This window comes from Dromiciops gliroides, chromosome 2, assembly GCF_019393635.1.
Source record: "Dromiciops gliroides isolate mDroGli1 chromosome 2, mDroGli1.pri, whole genome shotgun sequence".
In the NCBI taxonomy this organism is placed as follows: domain Eukaryota; kingdom Metazoa; phylum Chordata; class Mammalia; order Microbiotheria; family Microbiotheriidae; genus Dromiciops; species Dromiciops gliroides.
In genome coordinates, this window is record NC_057862.1 from 369,084,810 (window position 1) to 369,110,624 (window position 25,815).

General features: G+C 42.8%; 1 protein-coding gene across 1 annotated transcript in view; it reads right to left on the reverse strand.

The window, feature by feature from the left end:
• Positions 1 to 8,329: 8,329 nt before the first annotated feature.
• The window catches only part of ARHGAP40 (Rho GTPase activating protein 40), an 83,639-nt gene continuing 66,153 nt past the window's right edge, over positions 8,330 to 25,815 (reverse strand). Inside the window, exons 11-16 of the mRNA XM_043986396.1 lie at positions 25,486 to 25,692; positions 23,453 to 23,593; positions 16,862 to 17,022; positions 14,039 to 14,094; positions 12,272 to 12,391; positions 8,330 to 10,708 (exon numbers count right to left, since the gene is read on the reverse strand). Of these exons, the coding sequence (XP_043842331.1) occupies positions 12,285 to 12,391; positions 14,039 to 14,094; positions 16,862 to 17,022; positions 23,453 to 23,593; positions 25,486 to 25,692 (672 nt within the window). The 3' untranslated portion in view covers positions 8,330 to 10,708; positions 12,272 to 12,284. The remainder of the gene's footprint in view (positions 10,709 to 12,271; positions 12,392 to 14,038; positions 14,095 to 16,861; positions 17,023 to 23,452; positions 23,594 to 25,485; positions 25,693 to 25,815) is intronic.

Sequence of the window (25,815 nt, forward strand, 5' to 3'; positions counted from 1 at the left end):
ATGGAAAAGGGAGAAGACACGCATCCCAGCCCCCTTTGCCCAGCAGCAATCTGGTGGTGGTGTATATTATTCTATTTCATCCTCACAGACACTCAAGATGGAAGGGGGTATCAGATATTATTTCTGTTTCAGAGGTAGAGAAATTGAAGGACAGAATTATAGAGAAAGTATATAGAAGGAAAGAAAGAAGGAAGGAAAGAGGAAGGGAAGAAAGAAAGGAAGGAAATAATTAAATATTTACTATATTCCAGACACTGTTCTAAGTACTGAGAACACATATGTAAAAGTGAACCAGCTCTTGACCCCAAAGACCTTATAGTCTAATGGGGGAGAAAATACATATAGAGCAGTAGTGGAACAGGGCAGTTAACTTGCTTATGCCCTTACAAGAGCAATGGTAGTGCTGATTTGATTACAATTCCCAGAATCAGAGTTGGAAATACCTTTCCTTGAATCCTACAGTCAGTGCCCCAGGGCACCAACATCCTCCCCTTCACAAAGACTTGCAACCTAAGTGTCATCCTTCATTCCTTACTCTCTTACTCCCCCCCCATTACCCAATCTGTTGCTAAACCCTGTTTTTTCTACCTTTGTAACTTGTCTTGTGTACACTCCTCTCATCAACTCACAAATAGACTGTTTAATAGTTTGCCAGTTGGTTTCCCTGACTCAAATCTATCCCTATTCCAGTACATTCTCCACTCAACTGTCAAAATGATCTTCCTAAAGCACCGTCTGGCCATGCTACCCCCCAACCTCCCAATTCAGTAAAATCTGGTGACTTCCTATGGCTTTCAGAATCAAATATAAAGTCCTCTGCTTGGTTTTTAAAGTCCTCATAACAATCCCTTCCCTTCCAGTCTTTTTATACCTTATTCCCCTCCAAGTATTCTTCAATCCATTCCCACTGGCCTCCTTGCTGCTCCTGCTACTCAATGTGTGTGTGCGTGTGTGTGTATTTTCTCCTCTGGAAGTTACCTTTTGCCCTTCAGTCATTATCTTCATTGTAAAGTATTTGGGTTTGAATTCTTGTTCTGCCACTTACTGTGACTTCTCCTCTCTGGGCTTAAGTTCTCTCTTCTATAACATGAAGGGGTTGGACTATGTAAGGTCCCTTCCAGCTCTAAAGCCTGTGTGTCTATCACCTCAGGAAATGTTCTCCTACCTCTCAGATTAGCCCTTTTAATTTTAGCTTTGCATCTTGAAGCAATTAGACTATAGGACCATATCTATGAGCAGAAAAGGACCTCAGAAGCTGTCTAGTCCAACCCCTTCCCATTACAGGTGAGGAAACTAAGCCTCAGAGAGGTTGAATGACTTGCCCAAGGTCATACAGGTCATAGTGTCCAAATGGAGACTTGAATCCTGACTCCAAATCCAGTGCTCTTTCCTCTACATCAAATATCTTTTCAAAACAAACATCAAAAATCCTAAGCCCAAACTCAAATGGGCAGCATAGCTGCCCCAAGAAAACTGAAGCAATTACCAGAGGCCAACAGTGCTGGGAGAAGATCCAAAGCCTGCTCATTCTGAATGCTGACTGGGAACTTGCCTGGCTCCCTGCAGACAAGTTGATGGTGTGATGATCAATCACCAAGCAGTCCAAAGGGATCAAGAGAGATGAGTGCTCTGATAATTCAGAAGATAAATGGAGGGACTGAAATTTGATTAAACTGGTATCTTCCCTCAGATGATCTCTGAGAAAAGCTGAAAAGATAAAACTACCAGGAAATTCCTCATCTGTTGCAGAAACGTTGAACCAAGACTGCAGCAAAAGGCTTTTCTTCCAAAAGATGCCTCAGAGGCAGCAATACCATCTTTCTTCTATGTTAAGGTGATTTTCCTCTATCTTGAGACTCCTTCACCTGGACTGAGTCAGGACCCTGGACAGAAAACCAGATCTGCCAGAGACTGTATGACCTCTGGCAAGTTGTTTAACTTCTCAGTCAGTCAACCAATCAATCAACAAGCATTTATTAATTGCTTACTAAGTGCCAGATATTGTGCTAGGTGATGGAGATAAAAACACAAAGAATAAAACAATTCCTACTCACAAGGAGCTTATATTAGAACAGAGAAGACAAGGACATATAAAAATATATGCAGAAAAAGATAAAGAGAATATGAACAAGTAAATACAAAGTAGTTAAATATCAGGTAGTTCAGGAGGGAGAAATTAGGTTAATAAGGAAAGACTTCATGCAGAAACTGGTACTTGAGCTGCATCTTAAACAGGGGTGAGCCAGTAAATGTTTAACAACCGGCTCTCCACGACAACTACATAGTGTACTTTTTGCTTAATTTCATTATTAACATTTTCTCCATCACTTTCTTAAGCCTAGATAACACCAAACCATAAACCAAGCCCTGATTTTGTAGGATTTGCTGATTTCTTCTTTTTTTTGTTTTTTGTTTTTGTTTTTGTGGGGCAATGGGGGTTAAGTGACTTGCCCAGGGTCACACAGCTAGTAAGTGTCAAGTGTCCGAGGCCGGATTTGAACTCAGGTACTCCTGAATCCAGGGCCGGTGCTTTATCCACTGCGCCACCTAGCTGCCCCCGGATTTGCTGATTTCTGAGGCGTTTATGCTCATATTGGAAAGTAACAATTAGCTAGGAGGAGAGAAGGAGACACAAATGAACTCCAGCACACCACCGATTTGAAGGAAGAGAGGGATTCTGTAAGTTGGAGGTAGGGAGAGAAGAGCAGCTTCTGGGCAGCTAAGTAGAACAGTAGATAGAATGCCAGGCCTGGAGTCAGGAATATGATTCTTCCAAAATTCAAATCTGGCCTCTGACACTTACTAGCTGGGTGACCCTGGGCAAGTCACTTGACTTTGCCTGAGTTTCCTCATCTGTAAAATGAGCTCAAGAAGGAAATGGCAAACCACTCCAATATCTTTGCCAAGAAAGTCTCAAATGAGGTCATGAAGCTTTGGACATGACTGAAACAACTGAACAGCAGCATATGAGGGAGAGAAGGCATTCCAGCCATGAGGAGAGACAATGCAAAGACACAAATATGTAATGTCATGTGAGATATTTATAAAACATCTATCATAGTGCCTGGAACATAGTACATGCTTTTCTTTCTTTTCTTTTTTTTGGGGGGCGGGGCAATGAGGGTTAAGTGACTTGCCCAAGGTCACACAGCTAGTAAGTGTCAAGTGTCTGAGGCCAAATTTGAACTCAGGTTCTCCTGAATCTAGGGCTAGCACTTTATCCACTGTGCCACCTAGCTGCCCCCAACATAGTACGTGCTTAATACTTATTCCCTGCCAGCCCCCTCCTCTTAGTGTGTGGGGAACATTGAATTTCAGAATAGGGAAATGTCCCTGTACCTCAGTTTCTCTCTATCTAAAGTGGGGAATGATATTTATCAGATATTGTCCTATTCCAATGTCTCCCAGAGAGTTTGGCTCTTTGCCACAAAAAAAGAGCTGGCTGATTTCAGAGTGGGTTTCTACTTAGGGAAGGAGTAACAGGTTGGAATCAGTCAAAGAATTTTCAACATTTCAACCTTTAGATTAGTTTCCTTCCTCATTGCACCTTTCCTCACAGGCATTTAGGAAAAGATAATTAAACAAATACAAATTCATGTCTCTGCATTTCTCTTTTCTCCCATATGGAGAAGGTTTTGCTGAATAGGGACATGCCCCAAAGATAAACAGCCCCTTCAAGCCTGGATAACCCACAACCTAGATGGTTAAGATCTGAATAGTCTACATAACAGTAGCAATGTTCTGGACTATAGTCTGAAAGATCTGGGTTCAAATCTCACTTGTAATATTTACTGGTTATATTATCACTTAACTGAGGCTCAGAGACTCATGTATGTAATGGAGGTAATTATCCTTGTAGTATCTCTGTCCCAGGGTTATATAAATGTCAGCTATTAGTATAAACAACCAGTTGCTGGTGATGACCAGTGCTGATGACTTTCACTCTCCTGAGTACTCCAAGGACCCAAATCAGATGGAAAGGATTTAGTCATTTCTCTGCATTGAAAACACTTCTCATTTTCTTGCTGTTGGCAGATTCTATGAAGATGAGAAACCAAGATTCTCAAAGACACTTCACACAACCTCCCCCACCAGACACATATTTACGATGTATACATTGTATATACATGAAGCCAAGAAAGATATATTAGTTTCTTAATAGTAGGAGTTTTTCATTCTTTGTATAAGCAATCCCAGTACCCAGAACTGTGCCGGGCAAATAGAAGGCACCTAATAATTGTTTGCTGCTTAACTTAATTGATATACATGGGAAAACAAACATATGGATGTTCTTAAAAATATATTTTAAAATATATTTAAAAATGTATGCAGATCTTTGCATGGCTATGTCATGAATATCACAATTTGGAAGAATGGTGATGTTTGGGACCAAACTATACCACTTCACAGGCATTACCTTGAAGGTGACTTTGGATTAGCATCATAAGATGCCCAAGTCACAACTTAGCTTAGAGCAGAGTGAATGAAAGAGGGAAGAGGATGGCTGGGAAATCCAAAGATTATGTTGCAGCAAAATGATGGATAGGTTTTTTAAAAAAAGACAAAAAGGGTCCTACTCTAGACTAATTCAGGGGCCAATTTGGCAGAGGACTTATATGAAAGCCAGTACAGAGGGCTGCTGTCAGAATTCCCATCTATGACCTAATTCAGGATCCCTTTCCAAATACCTGAAGAGTGATGTCAGTAACAGTCCAATCAATGGCTCTTTGATTGCAGACTCTTGGGTGTTTGTTTACTATTTCTTTCCTCTTTTTAGGAGAGACCAGAGAGAGATTTCCCAAGGAATTCCATTGGGCCAACAAGTACCAACATTTAGGTAAAGACCTAAGAGTGGGGTTAGGAAGGGAAGTCACAGTTGAGAGAAGGAAATATAGACCAAAAAGCTAGGCTGGTTGGTAGCAGGGTGACTACAAAGTACCAAGATCCAAGGGACTGAGAGAAATGAGAAACTAATAATACTAATAATTGATTTAAGCCTTCAAAACTAAGAGCTAGGATCAGATTAGGAAGCTAAGATGCAGGGAGTGCCAGGGGCTGATCATTTGTTTGACCCAACCTGATCCTCCAAAACTCTTTCCTTTTTATTTCAGTTATATTTGTTCCCACCTCTGCCCAAAGTGGGTTTGTCAGCATTCACAAAACTTCCTTCTGACTCAGCTGCCACTGTTGAGCTGTGAGTTATAAGACTGCTGCCTTTACTTAGTCATTGCATGTTACTAAATGTGATTGATACTAGGATGCACAATCCACTCAGTGAGAGTAGCACCTGGACTCTGCTTTAAAAAACATAGGTTTTTGATGTTCCTAAGTTTGAATCCAGACACTTACTTGTTGTGTGATCCTAGGCAAATCACTTAACTCATTTGCCTTAGTGTCTTCATTTGTAAAATGGAAATAAATAATAGTACCTACCTCACAGGGTGTGAGGCTTAAATAAGATATTTGTAAAGTGCTTAGCACAATGCCTGGCCCATAGTAGGTTCTGTATAAATGTTAGCTATTATTATTATCCCCTACTTTTAGGAATCATTCAGGATTTTAGCTCCTAATCCTATGGGATACTTGGATCCCCTTCCTACCCCCTGCCAGACAATGCTGATATTTCAGAGTTTAGTCAGCACTCAGGAGAACCTTGGCTCAAAGAGAACCCTGGAAGTCAAGAGTATCCTACTAATGAGAGTGGCCCTGTCAGAGTGACTTATTACCAGGGAGTTCTCCTGACACCGCCCCCCACCCCCACCCCCCACCCGCCATCACAGGCATCTAATAGTTTCCTGGCATTAACTCTTAGGGCCCAATCCCTAGCGTTCAACTGTGGAGAGCAGTATGCTACCCTTAGACTAAGGACTATATCTTTCCACCTTCTCTTCCTCCAACTGGCTACCTAATAAACCACCCAGCCCAATGCTTGACTTATTTGCCAGCATGCTCAACTCCTCTTAACTCATCACCTGTACCAGTAACCTTGAAATTATAAAGCCTTCAGACAATACAGCATTAGTAGCTGGCAAGCCCAGGAAGTGTACACAAGGATAATATTGGACAGCACCCTAGAAACCCTAGCAGCCTGGAAGCTTTAGCTCTGAGGGTGAGTTGAAGAGGATTCATGTATCCAATATGAAACTGTGGCATGATGGAAAGTGTTGGCCTGAAGAATCAAGAGATCTGTGTTCAAATTCTGATTCTAACAGTTGTTGTTCAGTTGTTTTTCAGTCATGCCCAACTCTTCATGGCCCCATTTGGGGTTTTCTTGACTGAGATATTGGAGTGGTTTGCCATTTCCTTCTCCAGCTCATTTTACATGATGACGGATGAGGAAACTGAGGCAAATAGGGTTAAGTGACTTGCCCAGGGGTCACTCAACTACTGTCTGAGGCCAGATTTGAACTCAGGAAGATGAATCTTTCTGACTCCAGGGCTACCACTCTATCTTATCTGCTGTGCCACCTGTTTCTAACACTAGCTAGTTATGTATCTATGGGGAAATCACAACCTCTCTGCACCTCTCATTTTTCTCTTCTGTGAAATGGGGATAATATTCATAGTGCTTACTTCACAGGCTTGTGAGGAAAATTCTTGGTGACCCTTATATGACGTGAGAAATGGAAGTTACTATTGTGTCTGTGTGAAAAAAAATCTGACAAGACCCCAGACATATTGGGGCATAGTTCCCATCTGGAAGTCTCTTCCCTCCAATCACTTCTATATTTGTGTATCACTTAAGTATTTATGGGGTCTCATTCACTACACATTTATTAAGCATATCCTTTTGTATGTAGTACAGTGGCAAAGGCTGAAGGAAATATGGACATGAACTTGTGAGGATTAATTCTATGTAGGAATTGAGCTAACTCTGAGCCCAGTCTTGCCCCCGCCCCCAACCCTAGACTGGTGTCTGTGTGTATTAAACCCTGAGATGTTGGGGCAAGCATTTGTACATTTGTTCTTAGTATATCTTTTGGGGGGGCGGGGCAATGAGGGTTAAGTGACTTGCCCAGGGTCACACAGCTAGTAAGTGTCAAGTGTCTGAGGCCAGATTTGAACTCAGGTCCTCAGGGGTGGTGCTTTATCCATTGCACCACCTAACTGTCCCCCACCTCGGTATATCTTTGAAGTAAATATTCCTCTGTAAAAGCTAATACTATTTTAAGTGACTAAATGGAACTCAGGTGCTGGTCACTGGACTCCTACAAACGAAAGGACCACAGCCAGTGAAGCTAGAGCAGAAGGCAGAGAAAAGAGATCCTCTAACCCCTTCAGGGTCCCTGAGGACCTTGGAGAGCACCAAGTAAACTTGCCTCCCCCTGAGAGGGAGACCAGAGCATTTCTTACCTTTATCTCTGTATGTGTTGACACCACCCAGACCTTAGTAAAATGTAAACAAAGCCCCTTAAAGTAGTGACTCTTAGTTTTTATCTTTCTATCTCCAGTGCCTAACAATGTCTTGTACCTTTATTGTTGTTCAGTTATGTCTGAATCTATATGCCCATGCTTTCCTGGCAAACAGCAGAATGGGTTGCCACTTCCTCCTCCCATGTGTCTCCATTTTACAGATGAGGAACCCTGGAAAATAGAGATTAAGTGACTTGCCCAGGGTCACACAGCTAGTAAGTGTCTGAGGCTGTATTTGAACACAGATTTTCCTGACTCCAGGCCTAGTGCACTATCCATTGAGTCACCTAGCTGCCTCAATGTCTTGCACCAGGTAGGCGCTAAATAAATGTTTGCTGAATTGAACTGAATTTGACCCAATTCCAAGAAACAGAAACCCAGAGAGGGAAAAGAATAAGCATTTATTTATTAAGTGTCTACTAAGTGCCAGGCACTATGTTAAGCACTTTACAAATATCTCATTTGAGGCTGAATGATCTGTCCAGGTTCACACAGAAAGTTAAAGGCAGAATAAGGTCTAGAACTCAGGTGTCCTGAGGTCTAGCTCAGTGTTCATACCACTACACACAATGCCTCATAAATCTTAAACAGCACAGACAGGATAAGACTATGGTGCCTCTTTTCTGAATTCATTACATGGTAACTAAGTCATCTTAGGTGAAATGTGTTGCTTAAATACTTTAGTATAAATCAATTGAATAGCATCAAAAAGCATCTTTCATTTAAACTTACTGGACTACTCCCTAGGACATGTGTCACCCACTGAAAGTTGGAGGGGGAGGGAGAAATCTTGAAAGACATAAAACTGAAAAGACTGAAACTTTTTCATATCTTTATTATTGAAACTAATTTTAAATATAACTTTAAAAAAGGAAAAGATAATAAATTTAATATTTAAAACCAAGAATTTGTGGTGTTTTAACCTCTTCATTTTCTTCTCCTCTGCCAAGCAAGGAAATAAAAGATGGCGGGAACACCTGTGTGAGGTCATGGAAAGAGCCCCTAGGGTCTGGAATCACAAGACCTGGGTGTGAATCTTGGCTCTGCAAGCCTGGGCAAGTCACGTCACTTTTCTGCGCTTCTGTTTCTTCATTTATAAAAAATGAAGCCCATGGATGGAATGATCTCTAAGGTCCCTTTCAGCACCAAATCTTACAGTCCTATGACCACTGTCTCTGCTGACAATGCTGGCACCACCTTTCCCTTCAATCTAAATGCAGTCCCAAGAATGGACGCTATCTTTGCTCCATGATTTGAAGTCAAGGGAAGGTTGCAAGGGACCTCAAAGATCATCTAGCACCACCCCTACCCCACCCAAACTCCATTTACAAAGGAAGAATTGAGACCCAGAGAGGTTAAGGGACCCGCCAAAGGTAGCATGGGTCTCAAATTCCAGGCCAGCTAACTGCATCATTATTACATGTCAAATTCACAGCAATTTCCCTGAAAAAAAACTTGGCCTCTTTACTGAGCTACTGGACTTCTGTGCTCCCATCTCTATAGGCCACAATCTACAATTAAACCCAAAGTATGGTGATAAAACTCATGGAGGCCCAGAAGTACCAAATGGATTCTCAGTATGGCAAGATCACAGCACATGGACACTAGGATGTCTGGAGCAAGAAGCACTGATCCACAATGGGGAGGAGGCAGAGGAATTAGAAGGCATCGGAGACGCTCAAGGAGCCAGGAGGAAAAGTCAGAAGTCCATTCTGTTCTGGTAAATGGGGCCATGCAGGAGGAAACCCTAGGGCACAGGGCTGCACCCTACCCATTCTTGTTGTTTTGGTCTCTGGCCAAGCTGCTACTTCTTGCCTCTCACCAAAGTGTGGGTTGTTGCAACTGTATAAACTCAGGTCAGAGAACAGTATCTCCTCTTTGCCTCCCTGATCATGGCTACAGGCCAGGGTATTCAGGCACAGATACAACTCCAGCCAAATCTGAGGACAGTGGAGGGGGACAGTGGGGTCCTGCCCCCCCAAAACTGTGCTTGGGAAGATGGGGTGCTTTTATTGTCCCTGACATGGGCAAAGTCTCCACTTCTATCTGGGAGATAGCCAGAGTCAGGATTGTAATTGTGGCTACTTTGACTTTTTCAACCATATCAGAAAGGCGTGAAGATCTCATCCCCCAGGCAATACAACTGCCTGGCTTTGCTTCATTCTCTACATTCTGCAAGATGCATTTAACTATCAACATGTACATGGTTTGGAGACAAAGATCACATCTCCAAGACAATAATGAAACCCAAGGGAAGGAGACAGCAATGTGGCTCGGGGCACAGGACATCTCCGAGTGTCATCAGTGTCATCAGTGGAGTCAGAGTAGGAAAGATTCCCTAGGAACTCTTCTATCAGCAAATCTCAGATATGGAGCAGGGATTTCCAATGGGGTTATCAGACTTCATACCAGACACATTTTTAAAAGTTAAGACACTGGATGCTTCTGAAGCAAGAAGTAATACTGGGTCATTGAACTGGCAAAAAAGGGTCAAAATACATCTTCAACGACCCCTAACACTCAGCTTGATTTCTGGAAAATGACCAATGGTGGACTCTGAGGGCAGCAACTCCATAGTCTCGTGAATAAGAAGGACAAAATCACTTTGGAAAGTCAGAGTAGGCAGCTGAGGAAGTGAGTGACTAGGGTAACAGTCCACATCCTCCATCTTGGAGAGGATCTTCCAGTAGAATGTAAGGTCCTTGAGGGCAGGATGGATGGATGGATGGATGGGTGGATGGGTGGATGGATGGGTGGCTGGATGGGCGGATTGAGCTCTCTTGCCTGGGAAAGAGTCTACTGCATCCCTGAGAAGCAGTATTTCTTCTCTGCACAGAGTAGAGAACTATGTGAGTAGCAGAAAACATGAGGGAGCTGATCTCTTGACTGGTAGCCACAAAGTTTTTCACAATGGGAATGCCTTTCTCAGTTGCACACTTCTTTCAGAATTAGTTTCTAGAACCCTGTTTTCTCTCCTTCTACCATGAGTCACTGCCCAAGAATAGGCAAGGATTTCACTGCCAGGTTGGTTTCTGGGCAACCATTGGCTGGAATGATTTGTAGGAGAATGTCTGCCCACCTAGATGGGTTATTCATACATCACTAATGGTAGGCACTATGCTGTTGATCAGCTGGATTCTTTGGAACATGAAGTGATCTGTGGCTTCCACATCTCTGCCCACCTTCAGGTTGAATTCTGCACACCTCCCCGATAAAGGCACTGGATGAAGGAAATGGCACAGAGATGCTCAAAAGGAAAAAAAATTCTTCCTGCTGCTCTTCTTTCTTTCTGACCCTAGGGCAGAAATTGAATAAAATACAGCAAACCTTAGCAACCATAGAATCAAAAAGGGCCTCAGAAGTCAGCTAGCCCAATTGGAATCTAAGGAAGAATTCCCTCCACTGCAGTTCTGACAAGTGATCAGTCAGGATATGCTACAGTAATGGGGAAACATGCCTCCCATCCCAACTTTTAGACACCTTTGATTGTCAGGCAGTTTTTCTTCCTATCAAGCCTAATTTTTTTTTTAAGTGAGGCAGTTGGAGTTAAGTGACTTGCCCAGGGTCACACAGCTAGTAAGTGTTAAGTGTCTAAGGCCAGATTTGAACTCAGGTACTCCTGACTCCAGGGCCGGTGCTCTATCCACTACGTCACCTAGCTGCCCCTCAAGCCTAATTTTTTAGTCTTTCTCTGCAGTTTCTACCACGAAGACCTTCTGGCTACAGCTAGAATACCATATTCCATTCTAGGTACCCCATTTTAAGAAAGGCATTGACAAAATTGAGCATTTCAAGTGATGGGGACACAGAAGGTTGAGGGGACTGAATGCCAGAACAGCATCAGTTGAATAACTAGGTATGTCTAACTTAAATAAAACATTTAGCAGAGAACACTAGATTTAAGTATTTGAAAAATTATCATGAGGAAGAAGGATTAGGATTTTTTTGGCTCAGGAGAACATAACTTGAAGCCATGGGGAGACATTTCCAAAAGGCTTGTTATAAAGGATGACTTCCTAGCCCAAAATATAAAGAATGGCCCCAGTAGGTAGTGAGTTCCCCATCACTGGAAGCCATTAATTAAAAGGCTAGATGACCACTTCTCAGGGATGTTGTAGACAGAGGTGTCCAACTCACGGTCCATAAAACTCTCAAGAGGGAACCATATTAAAATGTAATTGGTCGGGGCAGCTAGGTGGCACAGTGGATAGAGCACCGGCCCTGGAGTCAGGAGTACCTGAGTTCAAATCCAGCCTCAGACACTTAACATTTACTAGCTGTGTGACCCTGGGCAAGTCACTTAACTCCAATTGCCTCACTAAAAAAAAATGTAATTGGAAAAATGTTTAACAAAATAAACAAAAATGCAGTACAACATTGGTAATGTTAATTTGTGGTTTTCTAAGTCAGAGTTTGACACCAATGATGTAAAGGAGATTCTTGCTCTTACAAATTAGACTTGAATTAGATCAATGTTGTATGAGGTTCCTTTCAGCTGGGAGACTGTGGTTCTAGTTCTCTGCCAGGACTAGGTAAAACCAGTCTAATCCCTTGTCTTCATGGCAGCCTTTGAGATGCTTAAAGACAGCAATGTTCTGGCCCTTAATGCTTCTATTTTTCAGTCTAAGCTGGGTCCTAAGAAATCAAGGTTTCAGAGGCATTGCAAATTGGAAGGGACCTTGAACTGGATCTCATTCAACCTTCATAATATTATGTTGAAATCTTCTCCACCTAAGGCCACGGAGGCTCCCCATCAAGGGAGTAAAAGCAGTTCTCAGTGGGAAATAAGGACCCCCTGCCACCTTAGATGTGGCTGTTTATCTTTCCTCAAGACTAAAGTACAAAAGATACCGCCTACCTTGGTAACTTTCCTAAAGTGTTCGAGATAAGGTAGGGCTCTGTTTGATGACCCACTCCCCATGGGGGTTGGTGTGATACAGGTCTAAGAGGTAGGTGTCTGGATCCAGGCAATGTTCACCTGTGGAGAAAAGGGACAATTGAAAAATACCCATCGGTGCCTGTGGAAATGGAGGAGGCAGAGGAAAAACAACAACAGGAAGAGGAAGAAGAGGAAGAGAAAGAAGATAAAGACAATTTCAAAGACAATGTCCTTAGGTGATACAAGTCTTTATTGTATAGGTGAAGAAGCTAAAGGCCAGATTAGTAAAAATGACTTCTCCAAAGTCATACAACTAGTATGTATCAGACCTGAGAAGAACAGCAAAGAAGAAAAAAAGAGGATGGAGAAGAGGAAGTGGAAAAATAACAACAGGAAGAGAAGGCAGAGAAAGACCACATTTACACATGGTTTTAAAGTTTTCAAAGACCTTTCCCCATGTAATGAAAATTTTTATTGTATAAGTGAGGGTCAGAGAAAGGAATGACTTGTTCAAAGTCACACAACTAATTAGCATCAGAGTTGGGAAGAGTAAGAAAAAGAAGAGGAAGAAGTAGAAGGAAGAGAAAGAGGAACAGGAGGAAAGGCGGGGGGAAGAACGCCATGTTTTGACGGGGTGATTTGAACTCAGGTCCTCCTGAATCCAGGGCCGGTGTTCTATCCACCGTGCCACCTAGCTGCCCCTAAAGCCCCTTTTAAAAACCTTGGAAAAGCCCCTTGGAAAGGCAGCTCAGAGCCAAAAAGGACTCTTCATTGAGAAATAGAAAAAGGACAGGACACAATTTTTTAACCAAGAGTAACTCTTTTCTAGTTTACATCACTGTTTACTTACTCAACAACAGTGAAGTGACTAGTGCCAAGAACTACTCTTTTCTCTAGAGAAAGGATACTGAACTATATCCAGGAAGAAGGTCCCTTTGTTTACTACTGGAGTAAGAGGAGTGGTCCAGGAGGGAATGGAACTTGATTATTCTGGAAGCATAAGCCAAATGATTTACTTCTTTGGGATTCCTATAATACTTCCTATAATCATCTTGGGGTAGAGAGTCATGCCAGAGGACAAGGGGGACTATGCCTTTCTTTATACATGGCAGAAGTTGGGACACTCAGCTCACTACACTGTGCATCTACTTCTCTGTCTGGTTTCAAGTACATGGAACAAGATGCCCCTTCATCAGTAGCCCCTTGGTGTCCCTGTCTCTCCCTGACCCCCATTTTACTGCCTCTTTTTGTTTGTTGTCTTAGTCCCATTAGATTATAAGTTCCTCAAGGGCAGGGACTGCCTTTCTTTTTCTTAATCGTATCCCCAGCACTTAGAATAGTGCCTGGCACATAGTAGATACTTAATAAATGTTTAGTGAAATGAACAATATTCAATAAAATTGTTTCTGGAAGAGTTGAGTCTAAAAATCGAGTACAGCAACAGTATTAATATTATCTTTTCTTCAACCGTCCCTATGTCATTTAATTTCTAATTCAGCACTCTTTTCACTGAGCTACATTTGGTTTTCCCCACAGTCTTAACCAAAAGGCCTAGATAGTAGGTGATTGAATACTGAGCTGATGAACTAATGAATGAATGAGTGAGTGAGTGAGTGAAATCCCACAATCAAGAAGCCTTCCTCTCTCTGATTGCCTTCATAGATGTGTCTCACTCAAAGAGAGAATGACTGGTGGATGCAGATCACTGCCAAAGTGATTGTCTGAAAGGCTCAAAGACAAACTTACTTATGTTCCCACCGACTTCATAGAGGAGTAGGTTTGATGATTCAATAGGCCCGTTACTGTAGGATACAGAAGAAGAGACATATGTTAGTGAGGATGGCCCAAAGGCAGCCAAGGCATTCTTTTTTCAGGGCAATGAGGGTTAAGTGACTTGCCCAGAGTCACACAGCTAGTAGGTGTCAAGTGTCTGAGGCTGGATTTGAACTCAGGTCCTCCTGAGTCCAGAGCTGGTGCTTTATTGTGTCATCTAGCTGCCCCAGCCAAGACATTCTTAATGACACAAGCTCTCATTTCAATGGGGCTTTAAGGTTTACATAGCCTTTTTCAAACAACCCCCCTATGAGACAAGTAAGGAAGTGATTATTGCCTCAATTTCACCTGAGATCAAGGATCCTAAGAGCAAAGAGACCCAAAAGGGACCTCAGAGACCATTTAAGTCCAAACTCTTCATTTTATAGATGAGTTAGTTGAGGTTCAAGCACCATTAAATGACTTGCCTTCGGTTATGTATCTAACTAGGAAGCTGGGACTGGGAGTCAGGTTTTTTGACTCGAAATTCTACTAACTCCACAAAACTTCACCAGCATGGGTGAGGGACTCTTTAGAGACTCCACACCTGGTAGTGCAGGCCCCACTGATCTCTTAGGTGTAATCTTGGCCAAGTCCTTTACCCACTCTCAGCTTTGGTTTTCTCCTTTGTAAAATGGAGTGATCTCTAAGACCCTTTCCAGCTCTAGATATCATGGTCTGGTCAGGGAAAGGCACAAAGGCATGTAACAGGACTGGTTGCCAGGTCTTGACAAGGTGGGGCAAAGAATATAACTAAACAGGGGCATCTATGTGGTGCAATAGATGGAGTACCAGCCCTGGAGTCAGGAGGACCTGAGTTCAAATCCAGTCTCAGACACTTGACACTTGACACTTACTAGCTGTGTGACCCTGGGCAAGTCACTTAACCCCAATTACCTCACACACACAAAAAAGAATATAACTAAATTGATTTGACTCATGCACAACATATAGAGAGGCCTGCAGTAAACTAACTCAGATCAACAACCAAAAGAGTAGCCTGGTCAAAGCCCCGGTATAGGACATATGAAAAGGAGATTGTTGCCAGGAGATATGAAAATGGGATTCAACTGTAGGCCTTTCTTTCCTTCCTGGCAAGGGGTGGGCACAGGGGCCATAACGTAGGGAGGGCTGGGACTTTGTGTCTGTTCCATTTTTCCTTCAGATAATACTTGTTACAGGAGAATTTGAGCTCTGTGTTATTTTAACTGAGTTTGAATCTGACCTTTTGTTATATACTACTTTGTTACCTTGGACAAATCATTTTCCCTCTCAGGCTGTAGTTTCTGTATCTCTAAAATGAAGTGCTTGGACTAAATTAGTTAGAAGGTCCCTTCTGGTTCTAAACCCTATGACATATGAACTTAATACTATTGATAAGAAAAAAAACCTTAATAGTTAACAGTAAGTCTAAATTTGCATCAAGGATCTGGGAGCAAGAACACTGTACTTCCTATATGACCTTGGGAAAGTCCCTTCCCTTCTTTGAGATGTGAGTTCTATATGTGCAAAATGAATAAAATGGGACTCAGATACCTTGAAGTTTCTTTTCAGCAATGAGATTCTGGAAGCCTATTTCATTTTTGTGTGAGTAGGTGGTATTCATCCTGTCAACAAAGTTGGCACTAAGCAAGAGCACAGCCTCTTACTAGCACCACAAAGTCACCTGAGGGACTGAACTTGAACCTCTGCTTCCTCTGTTGCCAACAGGGAAGCACTTCCTGACAGACTTCAAAGGCACTTGGTTCTGGGGCTTACTTTCTGCTAGGATCCTGCCTGCTATGAACAAGATGATTAGGGAAGAAGCACTTTGTAATTATAGACTATGTACAATAAAAAGCACTATAGAAATGGAAATCATTATTATCCTGTTCTTCCACAAAAAAATCTCTCCCCTCCAATGCCAAGGCATGAGTAGGATTTGAGAGCAAAGGATATAACCGGTCAGCTGCCCTTCAAAACATTACCCATACACTGCTGAAATTGGCTTTTTTTTCTCTGAGGGGCAAGGCATTCTTTCTTCTTAGACCAAGTCACCCTACCATGCCTCTTTAAGGGTGTCTGGGGGCAAGTGAACTAGTATTTAATGTTAAAGTTCGTGCTATGATATCATTATGGCATCAGAAACTGAAGTTGAAAGAAACCTTAGAGATCATCTAGTCCAATACTCTTTATTTTACAGAGGAGGAAACTGAGGCATATAGAGAAGTGACTTGTACAAGGTCACACAGATAGTTAAGTGACTCTGGAATTTAAATCTAGGGATGTGATAACTAGGCCCTCTGGCTCCAAGTCCGGAGCTCTTTCTGCTTGCCAAAGCATTTAGAACTGGAAGGGAACTTGGAGACCATCTAGCTTAACCCTTTCATTTTACAGAAGGAAAATTGAAGGCCAGAGAAGGGAAGCGACTTACCCAAGTGCTAGTGGTTAGAAGAAAGAACTTAAGAGCAACCAAGGCTGTGGGCCTAATTTTTTTTTTTCAGGGCAATGGGGGTTAAGTGACTTGCCCAGGGTCACACAGCTAGTAACTGTCAAATGTCTGAGGCCGGATCTGAACTCAGGTCCTCCTGACTCCAGGGCCAGTGCTCTATCCACTGTGCCACCTAGTTGCCCCTGTGGGCCTAATTTTTGTAGGGTCAAGCTAAAAGGCAGAGGCAATTCTGAATCTAGGGTGCACTCATTCTGAATGCAACCATCTTTCCATCATCGCCAGGCTGCTCACTAGTTTAGGCCCCTGAGTTTCCAAGCAGGAGTTACCATTGGATTACGCTGACTGTGTTCATGACATTCCAGCTGTTGGAGCAGAGGTGCCTTTGGAACTGCTTGAGCACATCAGCAGCTTTGGTGCCGTTGTGTAGGTGTACCTCTAAACAGTCCTTCAGGATCAGAGCAGCCTGGATTTTCACCACTTTGGAGGGCTGAAGAATGAAGAATGGATACAAGCATATACAAACATGAAGAGACTTGTTAGAAGAGTTCCTCTCACCTGACTCTCCCAGACTTTCTCTACAATGCCCCAGAAACCTCTTCACCCTTCAAGATGACTGCACTTCTGGATTTCTCACACTGGAAGTACCCTCCGGTGACCTTTCTCCCTCTAATAGGTTGATTCTTCCCAGATCTTCCTTTTTCCCATTTATTTAGAATTTAATTTTTTCCCCAAATTACATGTAAAAACAATTTTCAACGTCAATTTTTAAAACTTTGTGTTCCAAATTCTCTTCCTCCCTCCCTTCCTCCCCACTGCCCCCTTAAGAACGCAAGCAATTCAATACAAATTATACATGTGTAGTCATGCAAGACAGTTTCATATTAGTCAGGTTGTAAAAGAAAATAGACCAAAAAAAATTTAAGAAAAAGGAACTAAAAGAAATTATGCTTCAATTTGTATTAAGATACCATCAGTTCTTTCTCTGGAGATGGACTGCATTTTTCATAAGTCCTTCAGAGTTATCCAGATCCTCCTTTTTAAGGAAGATGCCAAGACCAGTTAGATGGCTCGGTGGATAGAGGTCTAGGCCTGGAGTCAAGAAGACCTGAGTTCAAATCCAGTCTCTGACACTTACTAGCTGTGTGACCCTGAGCAAGTCACTTAACCTCTGTTTGGCTTAATCCACTGGAGAAGGAAATTGCAAAACACTTCGATATCTTTGCTAAAGCCATGGACACTATGGTCCATGGGGGCACAAAGAGTTAGATACAATTGAACAACAAGCCCAGACCAGCTATGTCTTCATTCCTCTCCAGGCTACACTTCGGACTCTCCAGGACTTGCTTTACAATGTCCAACTCACCAGGTACTTCATCATCCCCTAAACCCCCTGTTCAGCTTCCTTTTAGGTTATCTTCTCCCATTAGAATGTAAGCTCCTTGAGGGACTGTTTTTCCTTCTGTTTGAATTTGTATTCCTAGCACTTAGTACAGTGCCTGGCACATGGTAGTAAGCACTTAAATGCTTGTGGACTTGATGTGTACAAACTCCAGGCAAACTGATCAATTTTCTGCTCAACATTACATCTCCTTTCTCCACTTCTTGTCCCCCATGCCTGGAATACACTCCCCTCCTTGTCTCTACTCTTAGAAACCTTGGCTTCCTTCAAGGCTCTGTCCAAGAGCCATTTCCTTGTTGTTCAGTCATTTCAGTCATGTCCAACTTTTTGTGAGTCCATTTGGGGTTTTCTTGGCAAAGATACTAGAGTAGTCTTCCATTTCCTTCTCCAGCTCATTTTACAGATGAGGAAACCAAGGCAAAGAGGGGGAAGTGACTTACCCAGGGTTACATAGCTTATAAGTGTCTGAGGCTGGATTTTAAACCAGGAAGATGAATCTTTCTGACTCCAGGCCTGGTCCTTTATCTACTGCACCACCTCGTTGTCCAAGCTGTCATACCTCTGTTTATATCTTATTTATAGATGCACATGTTGAATCCTCCCCAGTGGAGGGTAAGTTCCTTGAGGGTGGGAACTAGTATAATTTTTCATTTTCATTCATCTCTCCTACTCCACTCTGACTTGCAGATACATCAGGCCTAGAGTCGAGAAGACGCATCTTCCTGAGTTCAAATCCAGCCTCAGATACTTACTAGCTGTATGACCTTAGGCAAGCCATTTCACCATCTGGTTCTTTTTACCCACTGAATTTCTACTCAGTCTTTAAATTCCATCTCAAATTCTACCTCCTTTAAAGAGTCTGCTTGTTTTTCTGTTGTTAATCTAAAGGGGTTCAGGCTTCACTTGAACTTTGTGGGTGCCAGTGCAGCACTTGGTCTGCCCACCTGTTATCCCTCAGTCTTGCTAATTAACAACCCCAACCTCCCTTTCCCATCATCGGTGCTGTCTTTGAGGCCATTTCTCACGTGTCATCCCTCACGAGACATCATTGGTAATGTGTACCCAGTGTGCAGAGTCTCATTGACCTTGGGATAACCCCAAATTATGATTCGTCTGAGATTGTGGTGTCCCATGATTCACAGCCATAGGGTATCTCCAGAAGAATATTAAATGAAATAAATAATAATAAAAAGAATGGCTTGAGATCATTGAAAATATATAATAGGTACAAATTGAATTCTACACATCTCTGTTCAGCCTTTCAGAGTCTATATCATTCATTCATTCAATAAGTGTTTATTAAACACCTACTCTATACTAGGCACTGTGCAAAAACAAAGCCCTCCTTGCACTCCATGACCTTACATTCTCTCAGGGGAAGCTACATGTATACATATAACTAAATGCAAAACAGATATTTAAAAACACAAAGTAGGGGCAGCTAGGTGGTGCAATGGATAGAGCACCAGCCCTGGAGTCAGGAGTACCTGAGTTCAAATCCGACCTCAGACACTTGACACTTACTAGCTGTGTGACCCTGGGCAAGTCACTTAACCCCCCATTGCCCCGCAAAAAAACCCAAACAAACAAAAAAAAAAAACACAAAGTAATTTCAGAAAAGAAGGCACTAATCCCTGGGAGAAGAAGGATTGGCCTTGTGTAGGGGACAGCAGTAAGGTACCACAGTGGCTAGAGTGCTAGGCCTGGAGTCTGAAAGACCTGAGTTCAAATCCAGCCCCAGACACTTACTAGCTATGTGACCCTGGGCAAATCACTTCACCCTGTTTGTTTCAGTTTCCTCATCTATAAAATGACATGGAAAAGGAAATGGCAAACCACTTCAGTATCTTTGCCAAGAAAACGCCAAATGGGGTCATGGAGAGTAGGACATGACTAGGCAATTTTTAAATTTTCAGTGTGAGCATCTGCACCTTGGAAACTGGCAAATGCTACAACTCAGAATTTGATTTATTGTCTTATTGATTGCCCAAACTCAAGAAAGTTATAGAGAAAATGTTAATAATGAAGATTTAAATGTATGTCATGTGCAGAGATCTTCCACCCCACCCTGCAAAGAACTGGTTCTTAAAGATTTACCAGCACACTCAAGGATATAAGATAGAGGGAAAGGAAAGATACAAAGTGCACTAAGAATTTTTTTTTGTGGGGCAATGAGGGTTAAGTGACTTGCCCAGAGTCACACAACTAGTCAGTGTCAAGTGTCTGAGGCTAGATTTGAACTCAGGTCTTCCTGAATCCAGGGCCAGTGCTCTATCCACTGTGCCACCTAGCTGCCCACACTAAGAAAATTTAAGGAGGAAGAGAACTATTTCTGATCCCTTAGGACTTCCAAGGTTTTTCCATCAGTTCTACAGGCGAATTCTCTCATATGTATCGTCTCTCTCAATTAAATGTGAGCTCCCTGAAAGCAGGAACTATCTCACTTTTCTATTTGTATTCTCCAGGCTTAGCACATAGTAAAGGCTCAGTAAATGCTTTTTCATTTATTCAGTCACTTGTGGAAAAGTGACATCTGCCTTGAAAAATGAGAATAGATTCAAAAGGCAGAGAGGAGGAGAGAATGCATGTGGTCTGGGAATGGGGGACAGGCTGCAAAAATCCAGGACAAGACTGGAGAAGACTTAATGATACTTCTTGCAAAGAGAGAGGAAAGATGAAAGGGAAATATTGCAAAATGAGGCTGGAAAGGTAGGTTAAGCTAGGATATGGAAGACTTTGAATGAAAGCTAGGCTTGGGAGAGTGTATATTGTTGTAAAGGTAATAAAGAACCACTAAAGGTGTGCACACACACTGGATGAACTCAGGAAGGTTAAAATTAAGAATACTTGAACACAGGGAATGGCCTTTTTCATTGTTCAGTTGTTTCTAAGTCTTCATTACCCCATTTGGGGTTTTCTTGACAAAGATACTGGAGTGATTTGCCATTTCCTCCTCCAGCTCATTTTACCAGATGAGGAAACTAAGGGTTAAGTGACTTGCTCAGGGTCACACAGCTAATAAGTGAAGAAGATGGGTGTTCCTGACTCCAGGCTCAGCACTCTATGCACTGCTCCATCTGGCTGCCAGAGTGGTCTTTAGAGGGCTAATATGAGCACACACGAGCTTGCTAAGGAGAAAGAAGCATGGACACATAGACACACATTGTCACATAGGACTGATTCACTTCTCTGTATTGGGCTTTAACCAAAGAACAGTGTCACTGGTGCATTCAAGAATTCAGAATGAGGGTCAGCATATTGGTGGTACGTGGTCTCTCCAAAGAGCATCTAACATACTCAACAGAGAGGTGACTAACGTCTTCATGGTTAAAAGGCTGCCCAAGCTTTGGATCTCTTTGTTTTCTGGCAGAGGCTACACCTCCCTCTGCCTCTCCCTGTCAGGAAGCAGAGGTCTCTGGCCCCGACTTAAGCCATTCTGCAGAGTGGGGAGGGTGGGACACCTGGGAAAAAGCTCCCAAAGGAGGCCCAGGATTGGGTGCCAAGGAAGCCAGGTTGAAAACAATGGCTCACACTCAGCCAGCCAGCCTCTGTCTTTTCACAGCACTAAGAGCTGTCGACATAAATAAATACATGAAAACAACCTCCCTGCCAAATTGAATCACCAGCCCAGTTAGTATTTGGGAATAAAGTTGGAGCGCCCCCAGGTGTTCAGAGGTGGCATAGGCTCCTTTTAAAAATGACTAGTCTGAGGCTGAATGACTGGGGAAGGCAAGCCGTGTGAATCCAAATGGATTTCCCTTCATCTCCTACACAAAGGTTAGAGTTATCACTCAGCAGCCCTCCCTCCTTTGTGGTTCACTCTATTCAAATTTATCACCCAATCAAGATCTTATCTACTGACTGACCACCGACAGGAAATTCTTCTTCCCAGAGAAACTGCCAGTTAAACATAGAAGAGTACTATAGTGAAATACTGTGTTCATTCCCTCCTCTTCCTGCCCTTCATCACAAGGCTGTCTGCAGCAGCATGGTGCTTTCCCAGGAGAATTAGGTTCACAGATAAGGATGGTTAGGTCACAAGTTTTAAAGCTGGAAGCTAGTCCAACCCTCTTACTTTGCAGAAGAGTAAGCTGAAACCCAGAGAAGGAGAGTGACTTACCTAAGGTCACAAAGGGTGAGGGGGGGAGGGGACATGAGAGATGTCTTCAAATATATGAAGAGCTGCCATATGGAAAAGGCAGGAGACTTTTTCTTCTTGGTCCCAGGAGTTAGAATAAAGAGCAATGAATGGGAATTGTAGAGAAGCAGATTTAGTCAGTCTGTAAAGGAGTGGAAAAACTTCCAAGAATGGAACGAGGTGCCTCGAGGGGAAAATAGTGGGCTTTCCATCATTAGAGATTTTCAAAAGGGTCTGGAGGGTCACTTATCTAGGATCCCCTAGGGGGATTTCTCTTTAGCTATGAGTAGAGTTAAGAGCTATTTCTGAGGGGGGCAGCTAGGTGTCACAGTGGATAAAGCACCAGCCCTGGATTCAGGAGGACCTGAGTTCAAATCCGGCCTCAGACACTTGACACTTACTAGCTGTGTGACCCTGGGCAAGTCACTTAACGCTCATTGCCCTGCCCCCCCCCCCAAAAAAAGCTGTTTCTGAGATCCCTTCTCTAGAAGTAGCTGGTAGCTCAGTGGATGGAGCCCTGGGCTTAGAATCAGGAAGACCTGAGTTCAAATTCAGCTTCAGACATGTCCTAGCTGTGTGACCTGGAGTAAATTACTTGACATCTGCATGCCTCAGTTTCCCCAACTATAAAACAGGGATAATAACAGTACCTACCTCCCAGGGGTTGTTGTGAGGATCAAATGAGATATTTGTAAACAGTGCTTAGCGCAGTGCCTGGCATGTAGTGTATACCATATAAATGCTATTCCCTTCTCTTCCTTCTAACTCTGGGATTCTATGACTCTCAGAAAAAAGGACACAAAAGGATCACCAGAGTGAGAGATGGGAAGGACTTTACAAATGGCAGGAATTTGTTTTTATCTCCAAGATCAGACCCCATTGTCTAGGACCACTAGAAATACTTAACCTGAGCATCATAGATAAGGACAGGGGTATTGCTGGGCCAGTCCATGGGGATGAGATCATAGATTTCTTAAGTTAGGAGGGACGTGAGAAGCCATCTAGTCCAATCCCTTCTTTTTACACGTGAAGAAACTGAAGCCCAGATAAGTGAGTTGATTTGCCCAAGTTTGCCCAGGTGATTAATGGCAGAGTCAGAATTCAAACTCAGATCCTGTGACTCCTAACCTAATGCCTGGTGAGGAAGTTCAATTTTGAACCTTGTCCTTTTGGTATCTGGTGATATTTGAACTCCCAAACACCATTCTGAGTAATGGAATCTGTTAAACAATGAAACTATACATATGCTTCCCAGGGACAGGTACCAAGTTTTATGGAATGAACTTTGCCGTTGCCTACAGCAGTGAAAATACAGTGTATACAGCAGGCATTCAATATTTCCTAAATCAAACTAAAAATGGGTGACAGCTACACACTCACCTCTTCAGGGGTCTTGCTTGCCTTGTCCTTGTCCGTGTGTATCTTCCTAAGGAAGTTCTTGATCCGTCTGTCATAGAACTGATGCCTCCAGCTGCTGTTCTCATTCAGTTTCCGGACTTGGGCCACCAAGAAGGAGGAGACCTGACACCAAACAAAACCAACAGCAGTTCAAGCAATTATTTTTTTTGGTGAGGCAATTGGCGTTAAGTGACTTGCCCAGGGTCACACAGCTAGTAAGTGTTAAGTGTCTGAGGCCGGATTTGAACTCAGGTCCTCCTGAATCCAGAGCTGGTGCTCTATCCACTGCGCCACCTAGCTGCCCCAGTTCAAGCAATTTTACCACTAGCAGAGTGACCCCCAAGTATCTCTGGGAACAAGGTTACCTGGGTGACTGAATTAGGACTGGCCCAGAACCCATCATTCCTTTGGGGGAGAGGGTCATAAGACCATACATTGAAAAGATGGAAGAGAGATTAAAGCCCAGTCTTCCTATCCCATTCTCCTCATCTTATGTATGAGGAAACTGAGCCTTTGGAAGCTTAACTGACTTGCCCAAGGTCATATAGATATTAAGTGACAGGGTCAGGATTTGAATCTAGGACCTCTGGCTCCAAATCCAGTACTCCTCTTACTCAACTATGCTGCTTCTTCCATTATGGCAGCAAAGCTTCCAATAAAATTCACCAGGCTGATTTCCAAGCAGCAACTCTCATGTTTTTAAGTGTGAAAAGTACAAAATGCAGGCAGGCACACCTCACTTGTCATAACAGTAATGTGTATAATGCACACAAATACAATCATATTTGAAATATTCAAGGGGTGCTCTTATTTAAAGGGATCAATTCAAATCAATAAGAGTACACTGAACAGCCTCCATATGCTCAGTACTGTGTTACTATGGTGACTCCTTTTGAAAAGCAAAGGATTAGGGGAAGCTAGGTGGCACAGTGGATAAAGCACCGGCCCTGGATTCAGGAGCACCTGAATTCAAATCTGGCCTCAGACATTTAACACTTACTAACTGTGGGACCCTAGGCAAGTCACTTAACCCTCATTGCCCTACAAAAAAAAAAAAAAAAGAAAGAAAAGAAAAGGATTATTTCATAAAAGAGATAATCATGGGGCAGCTAGGTGGCGCAGTGGATAGAGCACCGGCCCTGGATTCAGGAGGACCCGAGTTCAAATCCGACCTCAGACACTTGACACTTACTAGCTGTGTGACCCTGGGCAAGTTACTTAACCCTGTGAGATTTAAAATTGGATATTAGATCATAAATCTCCCCTACTTAACCTTTCCCTTAATTTATCTCCCAAACTAGTAAATGGAAGCAGCTTTTGGTTTTCTAGATAGACCTTTTTATTTATAGTTATGATAGTCACAAGGTGATGTTGATTAGAAGGATAGGAAAGTAGAAACACAATACAAATCGTCTTAAGTCTAAGCTTAGTCTATATTCCTTATAAAAACTCACCAAACCGAAAAAGGGCCACCTTTGGAGAGAGAGTCTGTGCCGCGCCGTCAGGAGTCCCGCCAAGCAGGCAAAAGGCCTCCTCTCGTTCTCTCCACCCCGGAAGTCAAAAAACCCGGCAGGCAGTCTGACATGCGCAGCAGGCGGACTGTTCATCTCCTCCCCAAAAGGGTGGTCCTTGAAAAACTGGCGTCTTTCAGTTATCCTAACCGACTGTTAAAAACTTTCATATTTTACCACAACCCCAATTGCCTCACCAAAAAAAGAAAGAAAAAAAAAGAGATAATCATCCCTGAATAGATGCATTTTCTAAGACCTTGATTAACAAAAGCCAAGTAATGATAACCCTTTTAACTTGAATTTTTTTTCATTCAGCTTGATGAAGCACAATAATAATAATAATAATGGCATTTATACAGTACTTTTATGATTTATAAGGGTTTTTTTCCCCTTTCATAAAACCACTTTCTGTGGTCTGTCACCATCTGGGTCAGTACAGAGCCAGCCCCTTCTCCATGCCTATCGCCAAGCCTATACAGTAAGAACCTATAGCCGCCGACTTACAGTCCACAGAAGGTCCTGGTAATGGATCATGGCCCGGACGACATCGGCAGCCCCCTCGGCCAGCTGCTTTCCCTTTCCCTCTGGGATTCTGTGAGGCTGTCCTTTATGCATGAAGAGATTTGGTGCCATCACCATGGAAACATTCCATAAAGTCATTTTGTTGTTCTGCTCTCGGGCAACTACCTTCCTGAGAAATTCCAGCAGGGCCTAGAGAAGGAAGGAGGGAAAGATGATACCTGGTAATAGGAAGCCTAGTGGATTTGAACTCTGAGAACCTGGGTTTAAACCCCAGTTTTGTCATTTAACTAGCTAGGTACACGTAGGCTAGCC